This window comes from Leishmania infantum, chromosome 19, assembly GCF_000002875.2.
Source record: "Leishmania infantum JPCM5 genome chromosome 19".
Classification (NCBI taxonomy): domain Eukaryota; phylum Euglenozoa; class Kinetoplastea; order Trypanosomatida; family Trypanosomatidae; genus Leishmania; species Leishmania infantum.
In genome coordinates, this window is record NC_009403.2 from 434,349 (window position 1) to 452,548 (window position 18,200).

General features: G+C 63.1%; 4 protein-coding genes across 4 annotated transcripts; all 4 read left to right on the forward strand.

Annotated features, from left to right (window-relative positions):
- Nucleotides 1–1,781: 1,781 nt before the first annotated feature.
- LINJ_19_1040 (conserved hypothetical protein) lies at nucleotides 1,782–4,676 on the forward strand (the record flags this gene model as incomplete). Its single annotated transcript, XM_001465028.2, has 1 exon — nucleotides 1,782–4,676. The coding sequence occupies one exon, from the start codon at nucleotides 1,782–1,784 to the stop codon at nucleotides 4,674–4,676; it is 2,895 nt and encodes a 964-aa protein (XP_001465065.2).
- A 2,770-nt stretch (nucleotides 4,677–7,446) lies between these two features.
- On the forward strand, nucleotides 7,447–9,003 carry LINJ_19_1050 (conserved hypothetical protein; the record flags this gene model as incomplete). Its single annotated transcript, XM_003392380.1, has 1 exon — nucleotides 7,447–9,003. A coding segment is annotated over one exon (1,557 nt), but the record flags the coding sequence as incomplete, so codon positions are not given.
- A 220-nt stretch (nucleotides 9,004–9,223) lies between these two features.
- Nucleotides 9,224–16,870, forward strand: LINJ_19_1060 (conserved hypothetical protein; the record flags this gene model as incomplete). Its single annotated transcript, XM_001465029.2, has 1 exon — nucleotides 9,224–16,870. One exon carries the CDS (start codon nucleotides 9,224–9,226, stop codon nucleotides 16,868–16,870), a length of 7,647 nt encoding a protein of 2,548 aa, XP_001465066.2.
- A 283-nt stretch (nucleotides 16,871–17,153) lies between these two features.
- Nucleotides 17,154–17,876, forward strand: LINJ_19_1070 (hypothetical protein, unknown function; the record flags this gene model as incomplete). Its single annotated transcript, XM_001465030.1, has 1 exon — nucleotides 17,154–17,876. The coding sequence occupies one exon, from the start codon at nucleotides 17,154–17,156 to the stop codon at nucleotides 17,874–17,876; it is 723 nt and encodes a 240-aa protein (XP_001465067.1).
- Nucleotides 17,877–18,200: the final 324 nt, after the last annotated feature.

Sequence of the window (18,200 nt, forward strand, 5' to 3'; positions counted from 1 at the left end):
GCGGCTGTGCACACGCACAGACGCTCGCCCGGCACGCGCGACCGCTGGCGTGCCCCCCTGCTGTTTTTTCAGACCTCGGGGATGCCCCTTGTGGCTCCGCCGTGAGCGGGATGGTGAGAAAGAAGGATGACGGCGCGTCTGCACTGGCCCCTCTCCGATGGCGCAGCTCCAGTGTACGCACGCCATCGTTCACGGGCGTTAAAGGAAACGGAGAAGAGGAGGTGAGGGAGGCGCGCAACGGAGCGAGCTATGCGGTCCTCTGTACCACGGGCGCTCACACCTTCACCCCCACCCACTCCTACCCTTTATCGCATTCATTCTTGTTTTGCGAGTCAGACAAGGCGTCACAGCTGCTTCTCACCGTTACTCCTGGACACTCTTGTGCTCTGCCTCCATCTGTGTCTCACCATCACCATCACCATCGCCACCCCTATCCATCTCATGTGCGTTCTCGCATATCTTTGCACATGCGCGCACACGTAGGGCAGAAGAAGAGGAAGCTCGAAGAGCATCTGAGGTGGAGAGAGACGGACGGGGATAAGCGAATCCAGCTTAAACTTCGTCTGATTTTTCGTTTTCTTGTTATTTGGTCTTGCTATTGCCTCCGCCATCGCCACCGACACCAACACACACACGCACATACACGCATAGCGGGAGAGCGCCCGTCTGTGCCTCGCTGAAACACATATAAAAGAGGGGTAAGGCAAGCGCGTTCGGTCTTGTGTGCCGGTGCGCTGGCGTTGACTGGGGCTGTGCCTCACGAGCCGCCACCTCTCCCACCTCTCTTCCTCTACCTCTCGCCTTTGCGGGCCACGTTCCCTGGTGCTCACATCATCGCGCGTTTCTTTTGTGGTGGTGGTTATTTCGTTCTGCCTCATTCTTTCATGCGGTGGGGCCTTTCGTGTGTATCGAATTCGATTCTTCTTGTTCTCACTGCTGCTGCTGCCCTTTTGCATGTGCACGAAGGCGGGCTTCACTGCGTGGGGTGGCCTCTTCTTGTTTTCTTTTTATTTTGGCTGCTGTTGTTGGTTTTGTTTTCATGGAAAAGCACGTGCGTGAGGTACACAGGGAGCACACATACACACACACGAACCGCCTTCTTCGCTTTCCTTCCACCGCGACCGTGGTAGTGCACGCATGGCCCAGCACACGCGCGGCGAAAACGGTCTTGCTTCTTCGTACCTTTACTTTCGCTACGATCTCTACCGGGACGGCTCTCTGCAATTCCTCTCTTGTATGCTTTCCACCACGGTTGCCGATCCGAAGCCTCTGACAACATAGAGAGAACTAAGCGGGTGAGAGAGAGGGGGGTCAGTGAGTAAGCAGACGAAGCGTTGAAGCAGGGAGAACCTCGATAAAGAATCCGGTGTCTGCACCGCAGCAAGGCGCCACCGCCTGTGTGTGTGTGTGTGTGCGTGCATGTAGGCGGAGAGGGGCGGAGGGGATACATCACCCAGGAGGAGGTGCAGCGCCGCTGTGCACAGGCACAACAAAAAAAAACGCATCTTGGTTAAACACGATAACGCCTTGACAGTGCAAAGTTTGTACGGTGGCTTCAAGACTTGTTTTTTTTTTGTCGTCTTCGTTCCTGCCCCTCCAGTCGTCGCGTGTGTTGGCGAGCCTGGAGTGGCGGCATCACTGAAGCGAAGGGGGGAGCCTCACTGCTGACTTCACACCCTTGACACACATACATACATACATACATACACACATACACACACACACACACACAAGAGCGAGCCGTACCTCCTCCCTTCTCTCCTTTCTCACAAGCGTAATACATGGCGCTCGCGTTATCCTCACGGAAGGCGGATGCCGGTGCCTTGGCGGCCATGACTCGCGTGGCTGTTTCAAATCCGACCGCGCACGCCACGGCGTTGCCGCGGAGCCTCTTGTACGTGTGGGTGGTGGGCAACCCGACCAGCGGCGGCGAACGAGGTGCGGCGCTGCTGGATCAAGTTGAGACGCTGTTCTGCCAATCTTTCGGCAGAGATACAGTGCACACCGCCAGCAGCAGCAACCTCTTGCACATCCTTTCCTTGCATCAGCCTGTGCCAGGGTCTTCATCGGAAGGGATGGAAAGTGGAGCACACGGGCACAGGCCTGAAGCATCAGCGTGGGGGCCGACCGCTGGCTCAGCACCACCATACTCGTCGGCTGTGAGTGCTGTGTGGAATGCCACAGCAGCGGCCATGCCGGCGACCCCAGCTGACTGCGCACTGTCCTCCGTGGCATCCTCTGTTAGTGGTGTCGCGCTGCGTACGCTTATCATTCGCACGAACCGATGTGGACACTTGAAGCTGTTGAGTCACTCGCTCAGTCAACTCATTCTGTGCTCTCGTCTCGACGACGATCGTCAGCGGCCGCCGCAGGGCCCCATGCTGTCTTCCACGCCGCACAGCGCCAGCGCTTCGGCAACTCTTGGGAACGACAACGACGAGTGCGAATCGCCGCCGCTAGGCATCAAAAGAACATCCGCCACTTACCAGCGCGCAAGCAGGAGTCGTCCAGAGCAGCCGTCCACGCATCACGTTATTCTCGTCGTTGGTGGCGATGGGACACTGAGCGAAGTCACGAACGGGCTGTGCGAGGGAACGCTAGCCGGGTTCGCACAGCTTGCACTGAGAGGTGGCTCTAGTGCCGACACTGCCGCAGCCACATCGCACGCACACGTTGAGCGCGAGGCCGCGGTGTTGTCGCACCTTCTTCCCGCTGTTCTGTATGTGCCGGCAGGAACTGGCTCCGACTTTGCCAAACTTGGATTATGCTGCCGCACTCCAGAGGACGCTCTGCGAGTCGTGCGCGACGGACTCGCACGGGAGCTCTGCCCCGTCGCGAGCAGCCGCGGCGGCGATGATGGAGCACACGTTGACAGCGAGAGTTGTAGGTCTATGGCTTCGAGCTCACCTGCTGCGCGGCAAACCATATCTGCGCCATCCAGATTGTCCGCGTGTGCTGCGTACGCGGTGGATGTCGGCCGGATCGAGTTTCTGCGCACCGGCACACGACACTTCTTCATCAATGAGTGCTCCGCTGGCATGTCGTGCGACGTCATCCAGCGTGGGGAGCGGTTCAAGCACTGTCGATGGATTTCCATGCTGGGCGGTCTAGTGCTGTTCGCCGCGTCATCCTTTGTGTCGCTGGTGCTCATGAAGCCGAAGCCACTGTACATCTGCAAGCTGCCCCCACGTGTGCCACTGTCCGCCGCCTCGGCGGCCCGGGCGGAAGACGTCGACACGGACGGCGGGGCAACCGAAACCGACGCGAGCCAAGAGCAGGCGAGCAAGGAAAGCATTGGCGGCAGCGACAACTACGCAGCTGGGGTGCGCAGCAGCGACACGGACTGCACGTCAATCTCTACAAGCCCGCTCTCCGATGCGGCGTCATCTTCGCCGTTGGGATGGTCTCACTCCCTTGCTTCGCTTGCCCCCTTTGCACCCTTGAGCAAGCAGCTGGGCCGGTTGCGTGCGCGACTGCAGCGGAGTGCGCACGTGGAGCCGAGGACAGACGCTCCTGGTCACCGCTCAGATGGTTCCCGGGACACATCTGCAAACTACTGCGCTCAGCTGGCAGCGCCAGCGGCTCCAGCCAAGAACGGCGCGACGGCGTACACGCTGCATGCGCGCACGCCAATGCCGCCTTTACATGCCAAGAAGGTTCGATGTACGCTTCAGACGCCCTCCCATCAAATCCTGCAGCTTCTCGACATCAGCCCCGACGAGCTTGAGATGCACCGTATGCAGCAGGAGCAGCGTGATACCGGGGCGCCGGCGGGCACTTCAAGCACCGACTTCGCCACCGCCACCTCGATAAAGGGCATGGGTAGGGACGCCACCAGCAAAGGCACCGCCGCCGCCACGAGCTCGGGGGAAGACGAGGTGCAGCATGAACACGTGCACCGCAAGCGGAATGCGCAGATTGGCAGTGATGACCACATCGGCGAGCACCACTGTCGCGTAAACAGTGGGGCCCTGTATGTCGACGCCGCGCCCGGCAAAGGTGACGACGCGTGGCCACGCAACGTCGGCGATGATCATCTCATGTCGCTGACGTGGGTGGAGCTGCCATCGTCCATGGTCGCCTTCGCGAACGGCCGCTGGTACGGTGGAGGCATGCTCGTCGCACCGCACGCGAATCCAACAGATGGACTGCTCAGCTGCACGAACTGGGTAGCGACGATCCTGCCCTTTGTCTTCAGCGCTTTCTCCCTCTACACAGGATGGCACGTGCGCTGGCGCAGCACGAGCGTCTTCGACGGCGAGCGGTTTCTCGTTACGGGCGGGACCCCTCCCAGTGCCGCCAAGGCTATGACAGCATCTCTGCACAGCTTGGCAGACGCGCCTTTGGACGCCGAGGAAGCGCTGTACATGGAGGCGGACGGCGAAGTGCTGGAGGCAGCACCGGCCATTGTGGAGCTTGCCGGCAAGCTTATCTTTCTCGTTCCAAGCACAGCTACGGTGTGCCTTGGCAGTGCGGCTCCCGGCACAACTCGCGAGCGTGTCGCCGCGCAGCAGCAGCAGCAGCACGACGGCGGCGCGCGTTTGTTATCGGCCGACTCCGGCGTGGCGTTGCACCCTCCCGGTCGACGACTTGGCGGCCTTCGCGACGGGCTCGGCAGTTTGCTGAGGCGGCTGGCGAACTGCGCGAAACAGCGGATCGGCGAAAGGCGCTCGTAGGTGCGCCGTCAGCAGCAGCGGCAGGGCTAATACGCGCGTCTGAAGCACATGCGCCCATGCTTCATGAGTGCACGTCTTCTCAGACGCACGCGATGGATTTGAATGCGTGTTTATATCTTGTGCACACTGTATGTTGGGGGGAGGGAGGGAGGGATGTGGCATGCAGAAGGCGCACGTAGCACGCGGTTCATAGCTGGGATGGATGGCTTCGCCTCTCTTGCGTCATTTCCTCCCCCGCGCCGTCCCTCTTTCTCGCCCCCCCCCTCCCTTCCCTGCGCGTGCATGTTTGCATCACGGCTGCCCATTCGTATGCCCTTCTTACTTTGGCTTTTTTGCGTTTTTTTTCCCTCAGGCCCACGCTCGTCCACCACCCCTCCTCCTCCTCCCTGTGGAGACAGAGGCAGAGCTGCTACGCGTCTGCGCAGGGTGAATGGCATGCGTTGCGCATGCAGGCACACGTCCCACCAACGGTGCACGTACGCACATCGCACGCGCACTGGCGGACGTGAACGCACCGGCCAGCATGAGTGGGCGAAAGAGGGGAAGGAGCCTCCCCCTTGTAGGGTATGTGTGCCACCGGCCCCACCTACCCACCCCCTCTCGTCTTTACTTTTCTCTTTTTATATCTCCCCTGCATCTCTTCCTCAAAAGCCATGTAGAGAGCGCAAAGAGGAAAAAGGGCATGCGTGCGGAGCACGCAAACCTCACTCGTCGAGAGGGTGGGAACGTGAACACACACGCACGCACGCGCTCGAGCTATGAGGAAGGAAAAGAGAAAGGCGATATCCATAAGGTATGTACCTTGGATGCCCTCAGGTGTGCGCGTACGCCCAGGATTCAGAAAATGAAGCGGCCGCCTCCTTTGCCCTTCGCTCGCGCGGAGATGCACACGTAGCATGTCTCGCTCAACCTATTCACCAGCCCTTATCTGAATGTGTATGTGCATGTGTTTTTCTTGCTACTGTGCTGCAAAACAGAACATGTGATGCTGCCCCCCTCCTCTTCTCGCTCGCTCACGCTTTTTGAGCATCTGTAATGGCGGCTTCGCTCCTCTTCCGCCTCTCCCTTGCCCCTCTTAAATCCCTTCCTCACCATCTCTCCTCCATCATGGCTGTCGTTGGCAGAACTAGCATGACAGACAGACTCGTCGCTACTTCGCTTCAGACACTATTCAAGGCTCAAAACGTATACATGCATACACGCACGTACGCACCGCCGACAGCATCCACGTTGGGCACGCCATCCGGGCACCTTTATGCCCTTTTCTGTCGTCGTTCCTTACGTTTGTTTTGGTTTTCTCTAGACCTACTTAGAAGCACACCTACACGCGTACACATCGACTTCCTCGGCGCGCCATCCTCAGACCTCACCCGCCACCCGCCCACAGACAGGCGCGCACATACACCTTTGCGCCGGGGCCTCGGTGTCTGCTGTTTGCCGCCATCACACCTCCTCATCCCCCCTCCCGCCCGATCTCTAGCGGTGTACTTTCCTTTGCGCTCGACGCATCGCCGTCATTGACACACACGCAGACAGAAAAGCACATCTGCGGCGCCTTCTTCGGCCCTTTCCTCTCTCTCTCTCTTTGCGCTGATTTTGCCTTTCGGGGGGAAGGGGTGGGCACTTGTCTCGGCTCGCGTTCATTGCACGGGAGGCTGCCTCGTGCGCCCCGCATGAAAACCCCCTTCGTCGCCACTGCGTCCCCCGCCCCTCCACCCCTCCCCCCAACTAAGCAACCACTGCAGATAGAATGATCTTTATCGAACCGGATGTGGACTACTTCCGGCTGCACCTGCGGGACGTGCACGTGCCAGTACCAGTTCTCGAGCAAGGCCCAGACGCCATCGCGGCTGCAACGACCGCAGCGCCAACGTCGGCGCGCGCTACGGTGGTGCCTCAGTGCAAGGAACCAAATGATGGCGACCACGACGCGCCTCTGCCACACAAAGGCTTGAAGGTGGGGACAGCGACGGAAACGGCAGGTTTCAGACGCTCCGGCTCTGCCATGCCCTCGGTCTCGTCCTCTACTGATCCTTCGAAGGTGTTGGCAGCCGAGCAAGAGCACTTGCACCGGTGCGAGAGCGGCAATGATGACTACCGCGGCCTCGTTGAGGATGAGGCGGCCTCGTGCGCCAAGATAACCCTCGAGGAGCGCGCCGACGTTGTGCATCGAGCACTGTTGAGCGCGCTGCACGCCCGCTTCCCCTACGAGGCCGTCGACACGCTCGAGTACGCCTACATTCTCGTTGTCACGCACCACGTTGCCCCGTCGCTTGCCACTCAGGCCTTCAACGAGGGCGAATTGGGCAGCCTCACCTCCCTCAGCGGCCTCCTGCCTGAGGAGCTGCGCGATCGCACTTTTCCATCCCACCTCAACGCCGTCCTCGATCCGGCGTCAGCCTTCGCAGCCGAAACGACCTCCACCAAGCCGGTGTCGCCAGAGACAGCGACTGGAGTGGCAGCCGACTCCGCCGCCGCGTCATCGGCCATTCGACCGTCCATCCGCGTCACGGACGACGATGCAGCCGCTCGCGCGGCACGGGAAAAAGAGAGCGCCGCTCGGGCCATCGCGCAGGTGCTGCACAACGTTCCCACGGCACCTCACTTCTTCGACTCGATCTTTCTGCTCTCCCGTGCCCTGACCCCAGAGCAGCAGGCGCTATATTGCGATGTGCAACGCTGCGGCCGCCGCCTCGTCAGCTGTGAAGCTGTGCACTACGCCACAGTGACCGCTGCGAAGGCGCACCGGGGCGGCGGCACCAACACGCAGATGGAGTCCTTTTCTGTCATCCAGGGCCGCTTCGTCCACTGCGTGCCAGCGGACGGCGGTGGCGGCGGCAGCGCGGAGACAAAAGCCGCGAGCGCCGCCACTTCGAACAGCTGCTTTTGCAGCGTGGCAGGTGAAAGCCGAAGCTACAGAGTGCCGTTCTCGGTTCCCAACGGCGATGGGCCTGCACAAGCAGCATCGCCGGCAACGACGTTGGCGGCGGCTCGCTCGCTCTACTTCTCCGTCTACCGTATTCCTCTTAGCCGCTTTCGCCCTGCCGAGCAGCAGTACTACGCGGACCAACGCGAGGAGCTGAGGTGGCGTCAGCGGCACCGCTGCCGGTCGAGCTACCGCAAGTTGCAGCGAAAAGGGCAGCCTGTCGAGCAGGTGTCCGGTGCTGTAATGCCGTCGTGCGGTTCGTGGTGTCACCCTCTGGAAGAGAGCGGCAGTGTCGATGCTGCTCGCGACTCATGCAGTTGCAGTTGCGGCAGCGAGAGCGAGGACGATGAAGAGGACTGGGAGGGAGAGGTACGTCGTTCAACGGGGAAGGCAGTTTCTTCGCTATCCAGCGCCAAGTCATGGCGTACCCGCGACACGGCCGATGCGATCGACAGGCTGCTCGGCAGCGAAGGTCACGGTGTTGGCGACGCGGCGGAGCAGACGTCAACGGCGGAGCAGCGCAGCGCAGCTCGCTTCTTTCGAACCTGCCACGAGGTGCTCACAAACTACGCCATTGCGCACTCGCCGTATGCGGCGAGGGGAGCAGTGGAAAAAGAAGAAACGGCAGCGAGGACGAAGGCGACAGCACACGGGGCGCCCTCCCCGTCGTCGCCCGCCGTCACAGCAGCCGTGCCTTCTTCTGCACATCAGCGGCAGCAGCACCCGCGAATGCCGTGGTTCCCACGTCGATTTGCTGGTGTCTCTTACGTTGGTGTCACCCGTCTCCTCTACTCGCTGGCCCCGTGCGACTGCTACCACTTGGTGATGAAGGACCACAGTCCTTTCTATTACGCCCACTCGAGTCGCTCTTCTTACGAGCGGCAGACGGTGCCGCTCTGCCTCGTCTCGGATCTCTCCTCTGAGACTGGTGGCGACGGAGGCGGCGCGCTGCAGCTGGCACAACTGAAATCAAAGCCGTTGTCACGCGCGACGGCTGCCTCGGCTGCACCGGCGACAGCCCTCGCTTCCGTTGCGGAAGCGAGGCGCCGTAGATTTGGTGAGCAGAAGGTTCAGGTGGCGCCGCCGCGCGCACGGTCGCCTGAGCCGGGCGTGACAGAGCAGGTGTTGCTGCCAGGTTGCACGGCCCCAGGGCCCAGGACCGACACGCTGGCCGTTGCCGATGGCGCTGGCGGCGCGGCAGCTGGCAGTGGCCGGGAGGGCCTGATGTGTACTCCGTTTCCGTCTCCTGCGCCCTCTTCAGAGCGTGCCGAGCGACCGTCCTACGAGGCCAGGGTAGCGGCAGCCGCGACAAGGAACTCCGCATCGAATCCCCCGCCCTCGTCAGCGTCGCCGCAATCGCGCGGCAGCCTCGTCTCGGCCACGGACGGTCCTCCGATGCGCNACGATCGCCCAGGCGCGGTCGTCCACGTTCAGCGCGGTGGGCCGATTGGAGCAAGCCCGCACGCCGCTGACCTCCTTCGCCACCCTTCATACGAAAGGCGGTGTGCCACTCGCTTTCGACTTCACTGGCGGCCGCCAGTCTCACGCGGTGCCGCGGCGCGGCACCACACCGCGGGACCGCCTATCTTTTACGACGACGACAAAGGCCAAGAAGGGAGAGATGGGCAGCGAACATGCCCACGTGGACATCGATGATGAAGAGGAGCAAGTGCGTGCCCCTACCCCTTCTTCGACGGCCACATCGGTGCGGATCGAGCGTGGTGGTATCGCGCTTACCTTTGACGCTGGGCCGGCGCAGCAACGAAAAACGCCGTCATCCTCTGCGACCGGTGGCGCACCAACGACATGCCGACGGCGCACCGATCCGGCTACTATGAGCGCTCGCTACCCTGCGGAGTTTCCGCGCGATTGCAGCAGGTATGAGGACGGTGTGATGAAAGGCAAAGACGACAACGAAGAGTCCGTCGAGGTGGCTTCGGACTTCTCTGATGGCAACGGCGATGATCCTGAGCGCCGCCTGTTGCCGTCCTGCGCGCGTACACCCGAAAGAACGCCGCGGGCGTTGGCGCGGACGCCACCGCGAGGGAACCAAGTGGCACGAGAGTTGGCGGCAGCCGAGGACGCGGACAGCGAACGCCGTCGTGGCGGCGGCAGCTCCAAGATTAGCGAGCGAGTCAGCGGCGCCATCACAGCGGCTCCAAAAAGCTATTGCGCCGGAACTCGGGGTTCACCACAGGCGGCAACGAAGACAATCAACTGGGCCGACAAGTTGCTTCCAAACGCGAAGGCAACGAGGGCCGGCAGCCGCAACTGCGGAAGCCTCCGCTTTCCATCCGTCTTGCACACGGAAGTGGAGGACAAGGAGCAGCTCGATGCGAACCGCAGCGTACGCGGGCGTGGCGCGGCGCTGATGCCGACAACGTATGGGGCGGCGGCGGAGCGCCGTGCCGGGGTGTTCGGCATCAGCGGCAGTAACAACATCAGAAGGAGCAGCGGCCCTCTACCAGCCAGCCTCCCGGCTCCCCGCTCCAACCCCTTTCTTATGCAGACTCACAAGACGCCAACCGCGAACAGCAACCAGCCGTATGACATAGATGCGGGCACATCACCGCGTCCCTCGCCGCTATCACGTTGCTTCGCGGGATACACTCCATTTCAACCTGCCAGCGGACTGCCCCAACACGTACCGCAACACCAACAGCAGACACCAATCCCGGCCAGTCGCCCCACAAGCGTCAGTGCAACGCCAACGCAGTGCTTCTCTGTTCCCTTCACACCGTTTGGTCAAGGTGCGGGGTCGCGCTACCAAACAACTGCACCGACGCTGCAGCAGCAATTGCTGCCGCACACGAACCAGCACGGCGCACGTGCAACCGGCTTCGCCGCCGTCGCCGCACCGCACTCACACGTCCCGCCGTCGACTGTGGAGCTCTCCGCCTCAGGCGTGTCGCTTAGCAGCAGCAGCAGCAGCGGTTCGGGAAGCATGTGCCTGTCATTCCGGCAGAACCCGTCAGCGTCGCCGCCGCCGCCGCCGCAAGAGTGCTTCTTCGATGACCTCGTTGCCCTACGTACAACGTGCGAAACGCGGGAACCCCGTCGTGGCACTGCGTTCACCGCGAGCACCGCTACACCGACGGCCACTAGCGACGGCGGCACCGCTCCGCACGGTGCGCAGAGTGCGGCCAGCCCACCAGCCTACTTTGCCATGGCGTGGAACGCGCGGAAGACGGCGCCGCAACAACACGGCCTCTCAGGCGGCATCGCGGAGCACCCCTCGTCCTCCGCCTCGCTATCTCCTCTGCCACGACACACAACACACGAGCAAGCGCAAGCGCCGCAGTCGCGTCCCTGCATCTCCTTCTACCCCCCGTTCGCCGCGGCGCGGAGCGCGCCGTCGCTGTCGGCGCAGCTGTTGAGCCCAAGCGCCTACTACACGCCTCCAGCGCGGCAAACCATCGGCGCTGGCCGCCTCTCGTTGTTCTCGTCTCCTCTGGCACCACGGCGTGGCAGTGTTGGTGGTGGCCCAGCCACCCTGGCAGTCGATGCGTGTGGTCTAAGTCGCAGTCTCTTCATCGACGAGTACGACGACGGGGCTGCCACAGCCGGCTCAGCGTCACACCTCCGCGGCGACGGTCGGGCGGCAAGCCGTGTGCGGCCGCGTGGCGTCTCGGCGATGGATGCCGCGTGGTGGCAGCCAATTCGCGAGCTGACCTCCGCTCCGAACCTCCGCCACGGAGCTGCAGCGCCAGCAGCGGGTCATTCGCGGTCGAGCACGAGCGCGCTGCGCTTGTCTGTCGCCGACCAGCCCTACAACCTTCCGCTGGGTTCCACCTCGAACCCTCACAACCACCACGGCAGCCGTTGTGGCGATTGCGGTGGATGTCGCAAAGGCTGCGCCACCGCAGCCGGCGATCCCGCCTTGCAGCAACGAAGTCGACACTCCTACTACCACGAGGAAGCCTCATCGCTAGGCCGTGGAACGGCTACCGCGCCTGTGCACCCCGGCAGGGCCGCCGTGCCGCCGCTGCCGTCATCACGTCTCGGTGGCCTCCAAATCGACGCGAGGAACGCCGAAAATCAAAACGTGGACGACGCCTACGTTGAGGAGCTTTCACTCTCGCCCGTGACGCCGCACCGCACGCAGATGCGGACGCCGTTCGCGGTGCGTCGTGCCCGTCGCGCAGCTGCCACCACAGGCCACAGTTTTAGACTGTCGTCCCGTCGTCGCCCTCCTCTTGCTCCGCGCAGTGTCGGTAGCGATGCCGCCCGCGGCTCCTCGTGTGACTGTGCGGAAGCGAATGCGCCGGACAAGTTCCGCTCCCACTACGGTGCCGCGACTCCATCGTCCACAGCGGCGTGGCGCGATGGCTTGTCGGTCCGTGAGCGAGTCCAGCTGCGCCGGTGGCAGTTGGACAAGGAGGAGCGACTGGCCAGCTATCAGGCGCACCTGCAGGCGAACTACCTCTGCGGGTCGATGCCGAAGCGCTACTGCTTTGAAAGACAGACAGGCGGCGCCGCAGCCGACGCGAGGCCAGCTCCCCTGGGCGGTGGCGTAGCGCGAGAGAGTGGCGTGACCGGGAGCGGCGAGCAGCCGCAGTCCGCCGCTGGCGGCCACGCAGTGTGGACACCGAGGACGACCGCTGTGCCGCCCGTGGGGCACGAAACAGCAGCAGTGTTGCAGGTGGGGAAAAGTGCGCGGGACTTCAGCCTTGGTGTGCACTCCTCCGCGCCCGTGTCGACGGCGACGTCAGCGCCACGCGACGCAAGCTCGCTCCTCCTAAGACCGCCAACGGCGTCTGCTTCGACCGCGTCAGGGGCCGGTGGGCCAGATGTCGATGCAGCGCGGGTCTGCCAAGCCGAGGCACATCGTCGTCAGCAGGCAAGCAAGCAGTCCCAAATAGAAGCTCGGCAGCAGATGGAGGCGCTCGCCGATGGTGCTGCTGCCGCACGACTTGCGACAGGGGTCAACGTCAGCTTTACGCTGCGCGACGTGGCCACTGTCTTCCTTCGACTGCCGAGCACCTCACTGCATGCGTCGCGGACGCCCGGGACGGAGCCGTGGCATGTCAGCGGCGGTGCTGGGCTCGACGTGCTGGACGTTTGCGACGCAGTCAGGCGCACCGAGGGTGTGTCGTGCTTTCTCTCCCGAAAGCCCACGCAGCTGCGGGGTGGGTGGGCAAGCTATCTGGAACGCATCAACCTCTACCAAGAGCCCTTCTTCCTGCGTGATCAGGCTTTTGTGCTCGTCTTACCCGTCCCGCACGTGCCAACGCTGAAAGTGTGCGTCGCGATCCACAACATCAATGACCTGTTGGCGCTTGTGTGCCAGACGCCGGTGGCGCGCATTTTGCCGACAGCTGAGGAGACGTGGATGCGGCAGCACGAGTACGGATTCGAAGACGCGAACGACGATGCAGAAGGACGACAGGATGGTGCCGTGATGGTTGTCGCGGAGCGGCGGTGGCTCTTTGGGCTTTTCACAACTCGACGGCTCGTCCCTGCCGCTGGCACACATGCGTCGCGCAAAGCCCACCAACAACTGCCGTCACCGGAGGACAATGACGTGGCACGCCGAGAAAAGTGCCGCCGGCTGCGTCGCGAGTATCAGGTGGATGGGCTATGCCTCACGTGGCGCCATCGAGCTCGACTGTGGTACGCGCTGCTGCGGGCAGGATTGAGCTGCCTCGCACTTCCGGCATGCACGTCGCCACTCTTGATCGACCCCGTGGCGTGCAAAGCAAGGTGCGCGCTGTTGTGTGACCGCATCGCCGCCTACGCGGTGGCGCATCGCCGGCTTGAAGCACTCAAGGCTGTACGGCAGTCGCGCCTCGTGGCGCGCGCCGCGGAAGTGTCGAAGGAACGGGTGTTGAAGTTTTGTGATCGCGCACATCCCGGGACGGCACGCGGAATTCAACTTGGTAGGACGGGTGACAGCAGCAGCCGTGTGGCGGCGAGCCGCTCGCGGTGCACTCCGTCGCCGCTGCTTCTGTCTGTGCCCACGCGACAGCAGCGGCGAGTTTCAGGTGTCGGCGATGATGGGGTCGATAGCACGGTGTGCCAAGGCCGCTATCCCGTAACGTGGGGCAGGGCTTGTGATTCAACTCTGAGGACGGACCTTCACAACCGCTTCAGCAGCACTGACGAGGCTGCCCGAGACCCACAAGTGGCGCGCGGCGGAGTCGCCTCCACCCTTGAAACACCGTCGACCGTGTGGGGCAGGCCGCTATTCGCCGCTTCGACTTCAGCAGCGCCTCTCCACAGCGGGCACTTCGAGACCAGCAGGCAGAGGTTCGAAGATCGCTGTGACGAGCGGCAGCAGCGGGCAGGAACACCGATACCGCCTCGACTCTCCGCCATGGGGGGCATCTCACACACTTATCCCTCTCTGCGACAGCGCACCTCTTCAGGCGATAGGTGGGCAACGCCGCGCACGACGCGCTCGATGCAGCTGCGACTCGCCGCTAACCAACGTGTGGCCGCCGGTGACGCGCCGGTATCCTCCCTGCGCCATGCCACGCACGCATCAGTGCTGGGAGAAGGTCGCCTGACATCCAACGATGGCGAGCGATTTAGCGACGCGTTCGGTCTGCACTCGCGCCGTAGCTTCACGCCCCCTCCTCGCCCGCCTCCTAATCGTCCACCCCCACCACAGCAGCAGCAGCTGCAGCCTCGATGGGACGGTGACTTCGGCGGTGGCGCCACGTCGACGTGGACCGCCAACAGTCGCGATGGGGCGGTCGACGTTGCGTGGCGGCATGCACACACATGCGGCGACGCCGTGGCGACCAGCTGCAGACGCGGAAGCACCCTTGCTAGGACGGTGGCGGGAGCACCTGGAATCGCCTCCGTCAACGTCCCCTACGACGTTGAGGCGGGAAGCCACCCGTACGCTAGCGACGGCGCGCTTGGAGCGATGCATGCCGCTCGCAGCGCGACGGTAGCGGCGGGTCACGAGAGACACGCGTCGAGTGCTGCGTCGCACGGGTTGTTTGCACCCGCTGCGTCCACTGTGGCGCCCTACGCTAGCGGTACATCTATCGCGCCGTCATCGGACGCACAGGCCACGGCTGCGGCAGAAAACGGTGCGCAGCGCGTCATTCTCTCCTCGACCGCCGCCTCCAGCCTTGCACTCAGCGCGGCCGCGGCATCCACCAACTTGGACCTTGTCCTGCGTGTAGATCGCGATGACGCCTTGGCGGGCGCGCTGGCCCGTCTCACCGAGCACCGCGCCGTGAACATTGCGCCGCCGCTGGTAACCGTGCTGTCCATTGTGCCCCTTGCAGCGCAGCCCGTGCGTGGCGCAGGTGCGGGCGTGGTCGAGGACAGCGATGCCCCAACGATCAGCCCTGCTGACACCGGTGCAGCATCGCCATTGTACCCTGGTTTCATCCCAACTCCGCTGGAGGTGCAGCAACGCCTGGCTCAGCCGTTCAACCTCTCCATCGCGCAGGTGCAGCAACTGCTCCAGTGGCAGTGGGAGCATCATCAGCATTGCTACACGCTGATGCCGGTGCCTCTCTTCACTGGCGCGGCAGCCGGTCCCACGGAGGTGGACTTCTCGCTCAGGTTCTGGTCGTCCCCGCAGGGCGTGGACTCGGTGAGCCGTGGCGGACCGGATGAGTGGGCATCGGCTGCGTCGCCATCCTACGCCGTCTCGCCGCTGGCGCGCGAGCTACTGCTGCACCTTCTGCGGTGGTCGTGGCTGCTGCCGATCGACTACGAGGCGAGCCGGCGCAGCCGACGTCATCGGCTGGCTGCCACGACCACCAGCAGCCTTGCTTCCCTTTTTCGCTGCCTCATTTCGCCGTCGCCGCTCCGTTGTCCGCGATGGCGCATGCTGGCGCTCATCGTGCTCCTCGTCACCGCGGCGGGGCGCTCGGCCCGGTGCCTGCAGGCGCTTCTCTTTGGTGGCGTCGGCTACTGCGCTTTGAGCGGCGTGGCAGTTGGCTTGCTGGCGCGGCTGCCTTCGCACCGGGGTGCGAGTAGCCGCCACAGTCGCGGCGGATGTCCTCCATGGCAGTGGTGGTGGGGCAGGCGGAGCACCGGCGCGGCGGATGTGCACTCCCAAGGGCACCGCCGCTCTGCCTCTCGCCTCGTGCGTCGCCCTTTGTCCGCGCTGCAAAACGACGTCCCACCCATCGACGACCGTGTGAGTCTTCTCTACTCCCTCGGCGAGTCCACGACGCATGACATGCTCGAGCGGCGACGGGTGCATTTTGCAGCGCAGGCGGTGCTCGTGCGCGTGCTGTGCCTGCAGAGCGCGGCTGCTTCGCTCCTGAGTCGGCTACAGCTCTTCTTCTACGGCTACTCGACGGCGCTGTCGTTCTGGGTGGCACTGCTGCTCTTCGCGTACGCCCTCTTGTGCGCAGTGTACCTGGAAGCAGTGCTCGCGGTACAGCAAAGCCTAGGCGGTGCGGCGTGGTCAGCAGAGTGTGACGGTTGTGCGAGCGCCGGGGCAGTGTCGGCGTTTTGGCAAGTCGCACGGAGGATTCCGCACGTGATGTGGTGGGGCACCAACGCCGCATCAAAAACATCATTCCACCCCTCTCAATCGGCGGCATCTGCGCTCACAGGGGCTGCCTGGCGCGAGGTGCTCGCGAGTGCTCGGTATATTCTCTTTCAAAGACAGCGGACTGTCGTAGATGGCGGCGGTGAGGCCGCTGCTGCGGGAGTTGCGAGCGCACTGGAGGTACAACCCTTCGGTGACAGTGATCCGGCAGTAGAGGCAACGGCGAGAAGCGGCGGTAGTGCGGGGGCAGGGGCGGCGCACGGCCACCATCGCAGCCCCTCCTATTTTTACCAGAACGGCAAGTACTTTGCGTACGACGCGGAGCCGCCAGCATGGGCAAAGTCGGAAGCCGCCGCCGCCATCCCGTCCAACATCGGTGCGACACCAGGAGCCCACTACGAGCGTGTGTCTGCACAACCACAGCGACAGGAGCCATCGCCGTCGGCGCGCGTCGTGCAGTCGCTGAGCGAGTGGTTCAGCCACATTGTCCAAGGTGGCGGCAGCGATGGTAATGATGGTGGTGGCAAGCATCGGCCGTCCGTGCTTAGCAACCACTCCGCCGACCCGATGGGTTCGAATTCAACATACATCACAGCCAACAGCAGCGCCGCGTATGTGTGCTCCAACAAGTCGGCAGGCTCCTCAGTAGGGGATCCCAGCGTGCTCTGGTTCCTCGTTGTTGCCTACGTCGTCACGGTCTGTCTGCCGTGGTCGCCGTACCGGTGGCTGTGGCGGCGGGTGTGGAGTGTGCTGACGCATGACGACGCCCTGGTCAGGCGACCTCTCCTCACTGTGTGAAGGGTCGGTGTTGTCGCCGCACATGTGATCTTCGTCTTGTATGGGTGTCTATCGATCTGTGCGCGTTGTTCATCTCGCTCTGCACTCACAGGCGACAGCGCTGGTGCGGTAAAAGTGGGGTCTCTTCCCTTACGCACGATGGCCGCTTGGTACTCGCACGGCTCTTGGTGCTCATCTAACATGACCCCAGAGATGGGCGGTAGACAGGAAAGCGAGGAGGCAGTGAGCCGCTGCTGCCCCTGTGCCCTTTCTTTCAGGATCGCCTTGTAGGATCAAGTAGGCCATGCAGACTTGCGTGTGTGTGTGTGTATACGTGTGCGCAGGCGCGCACAACCCACCCTCAGTGGGTAAGAGGGCCGACGAGGATAAGCACCCGGCATATCACGACGCTGGTTGGCAGATGCATGTGCCTGCACTCTCGCTCGTTGCACGTTGTGCGGGTGACCTTGGCCGCGTGCGTGTTTATGAGCTTACCGTTGCCATCATAGGAGTCTTCGCTGCGCGCTTAAGTGCGTGCATGGGGTGGCCTTTGGGCTGCGCTGCTGAGCGCTGTTGCGCACGTCCACAATCTCTCCCTCCCCGCCCGTGCGCGTGCTCTCGCCATCCCCGACACATCGAATGGCCGCCTGTGAATTTTCTCTCCCTTTCCAGCTTCCCTCCTCCTCTTCTCTCCCTCCTCATGCGCATATATCGACAACAGATGGTCATGCGCCAACGAATGGACGCTCAGGACAGCGACGGCGGCGGCGTCTTCGACACCTACGAGAAGCTCCGTCAAGCCAATTCCGAGAAGCTGCAGACCCTTCTCAGTCGCACCGCCCGCCGCACCACGGCCGCGGGTGGTGCGGCGCGGCATGTAAAGAAGTCTGCCTCCTTGACAGGGGACTATCTCGACTTTGAGAATGACGAGTTCGCTGACAGGTGGATAAACCTCGGCATGGGGCTGATGGTGGCGCTGGCGCTGTTCCTCTTTTATGTCCTGTGGTTCACGGACTGGGTACGGTGAAGTGGTTCTGTATATGCGTGGAGGATGTGAGGGCTTTTCAGGCCTCCGTGTCCGCTCGTGCCCACGGCAACGACGTGCAGCGAGAGTGTGCGCGTCGGTGCGTCTGGAGGCGAAAACGGAGAAGGACTCGGGGCGACATCCTCAGCCACGCGAAAGCAAAGTCCTTTCATTGTGATCCTTTTCGGCCTCCCCACAGGGATCGGCCCGAGGCCCTTCTCTCTCCATCATGGTGGTGGACCGGCTGAGTGCGCAGCGCATCAAGACCCCCGGACTACGCCGCGCCTTCTTCGCTGATGACCTCGCACTCCTCACATTCTCCACAGC